Raw genomic sequence first — 2,317 nt, forward strand, 5'->3', positions numbered from 1 at the left:
ACGTCAACATTCAGCTAACCACATCAATCCGGCGGCCAGCTTTCAAAAATATGGTTATCTATAGATCATATAGATTTTGAAAGAAAAGACGCCGATGAGGTGTTGACTTTTGGCCCGACCTTCCAGTGCATTATTCCAATAGTAATTGTTTATCTCACAAACCAAACCCCCTGAGCTTTCAGAAAAGCTTTGAAACGCAACTGCGTATGGCACTGCAGTGTTTCTAGTGGTGACAATTGTAGTGCTCTGGGATGTTGAAATATTTCGTAAGGATCAGGGTTTTCAATATGGTTTATCGTGGATTGATATCTATAAGTTTTTGAAGAAAAAAAAAGTTGACATAAAATCAGTTACTTGTAATTTATTAACTTTAAAGTTAATAAACGGCAATAAATTAAAAGTTACAAACTAGAAAAAAAATCTTTTTTGGGATCTTTTAGCAATTCAATTCCGCTTTAATAAATTGACCTTTTGCTAAAATAATAAGAAATGAATTAATGAAATTCTTTTTGATTTTAACTTCATTGTATAAAATCAGATAAATTTAACGTAACGTCGGAACAAAAAGAAAATCTCTGTAATTTTTAAAAGCACAAGTCCGATAGAATTGTGGTCACCAACGAAATTACTAAACATCTTCAAAGCTTCAATTCAAAATACAGAACTAGAATCACATAATTATGAGTTTTTCTCTAGATAAAAAAAACTTGCCAACATTTTTTTTTTCAAAAATCAGGCTACGTTAAAGTAACGGAAATTGCTCTCAAAGTGATAATCTTTTTTTGGAAATCGCTCCACATTTTCACTCTCATATGTGTTGTGAGTCTACTTGGTTGAATAATTCTACACAATCAAAGCAACCGAAAGATTCCCTTTAGGGAATTTAAGAGAATCTTTCGATTGCTTTGATTCAGCCACATTTTCACTTTTTAACTTCAGCAACGGTACCTAATCCAGTTCCTTCCTTCCCATTTTTCATCACATTCGCCAAAATCAGGTAAAATCAGGCATATTTTCAAAAATCAGGGAAATTCAATGGCTTATCAGGTTGTCAGATTGAGCCTCGAAAAATCAGGCACATTGGCATCTCTGATCACAGGCATTTCTAAGTCCGTTGGTAAGATCATAATTTTTTTCGTTTCAGGAAATGATAAAGTTGAATGCTAGAAATGCTAAGCAGATAATTTTCTTGAGAATTTATTTACTCTATCAAATTTGAAAAAATAGCTGTTAGCACTTGAATACTGAAAAGATTAAAACCATTAATGAGTCAATTTTTTTGGTTTTTGAATAATCCCGGAATGAGAGAAGTTGGATAATGAAGACTGGGTGAACAATTTTAGATTTCTTATCAACATGACTCAGCATAAATCCTCCGATAAAACTTTGAATTCTCGACAAAAACAATGTGGCGTAATTCTGTGATTCGTACCAAAAAGTTTGTAATGATTATCTGTAATGCTGTTTTCAGAAATGTCATAGAAAAATCATGCCAAACGACGATAAATCTAGTCATTCTATTTGGAAATTTGCAATCCACATTACTAAAGTCATCTCAGTTAGATCTAAATTTTAATCGAGTAAATCCATGAAATCTGTGATAATTTTCTGGGATCCAAAATTTGACAAAGTTTACTTTTAAAATCTGTCAAATTATGATTCTCTGATATGATTATGATTCTGTGATTTTGACAACTTTGCTCAACATGCAACAATGCAATAGTCCTATTTGCCGCTGGTAGTGTTCGCGATATTATGCTGATTGTTTCACCAACACTTATCAGTTTTGGGACAATCAACCTCAAAAACAACCATGTGTGCCCGTTTTTTGTACCGAGAGTTTTTGAGGTTAATTGTCCCGTCTCATCTGTACACGCTCAGCAAGTGTGCGTAAGAAATGTCAAAAACAACTCTATGATCTTATCCGGAACTTCAAACTCCAGTTTTTTTTCATTATTTGTATAAAAAATAAATTGGGGCTTCAAGGCTAAAATTTAAATTGTGTTAAAACTTTTCGAAAATGCGCACAGAAGATAGGATTTTATCTCTTTAAATTTCAATAACTATTAAACGTCCAACGCCAATAAAATCCAATAAAAAGGGGAAAACAAATAATGTTTCTGTTTGAAATAATTAATATTCGCGAAAAAGTTCAGAAAAATTGAAAAATCTAAATTATTCAAAAATAATAATGATTTTGTGATGTACGTAGGTAGATGTATGTAGGTGGTATCGTCCATTTCGTTTAAAAAAAAATGGAGTTAAATTTCTGTTTTCTTTAAACCCATGAATTCGTTCTATTTTCCCTTTTTCAGTT

The 2,317-nt window shown here is 32.0% G+C and overlaps 1 protein-coding gene across 1 annotated transcript in view; it reads right to left on the reverse strand.

Moving 5' to 3' along the window:
- Positions 1-444: 444 nt before the first annotated feature.
- LOC129738079 (uncharacterized) overlaps positions 445-2,317 on the reverse strand; it is a 3,481-nt gene continuing 1,608 nt past the window's right edge. The window contains exon 3 of the mRNA XM_055729264.1: positions 445-474. Within this exon, the coding sequence (XP_055585239.1) occupies positions 445-474 (30 nt within the window). The remainder of the gene's footprint in view (positions 475-2,317) is intronic.

Source organism: Uranotaenia lowii, chromosome 1 (assembly GCF_029784155.1).
Source record: "Uranotaenia lowii strain MFRU-FL chromosome 1, ASM2978415v1, whole genome shotgun sequence".
Taxonomy (NCBI): domain Eukaryota; kingdom Metazoa; phylum Arthropoda; class Insecta; order Diptera; family Culicidae; genus Uranotaenia; species Uranotaenia lowii.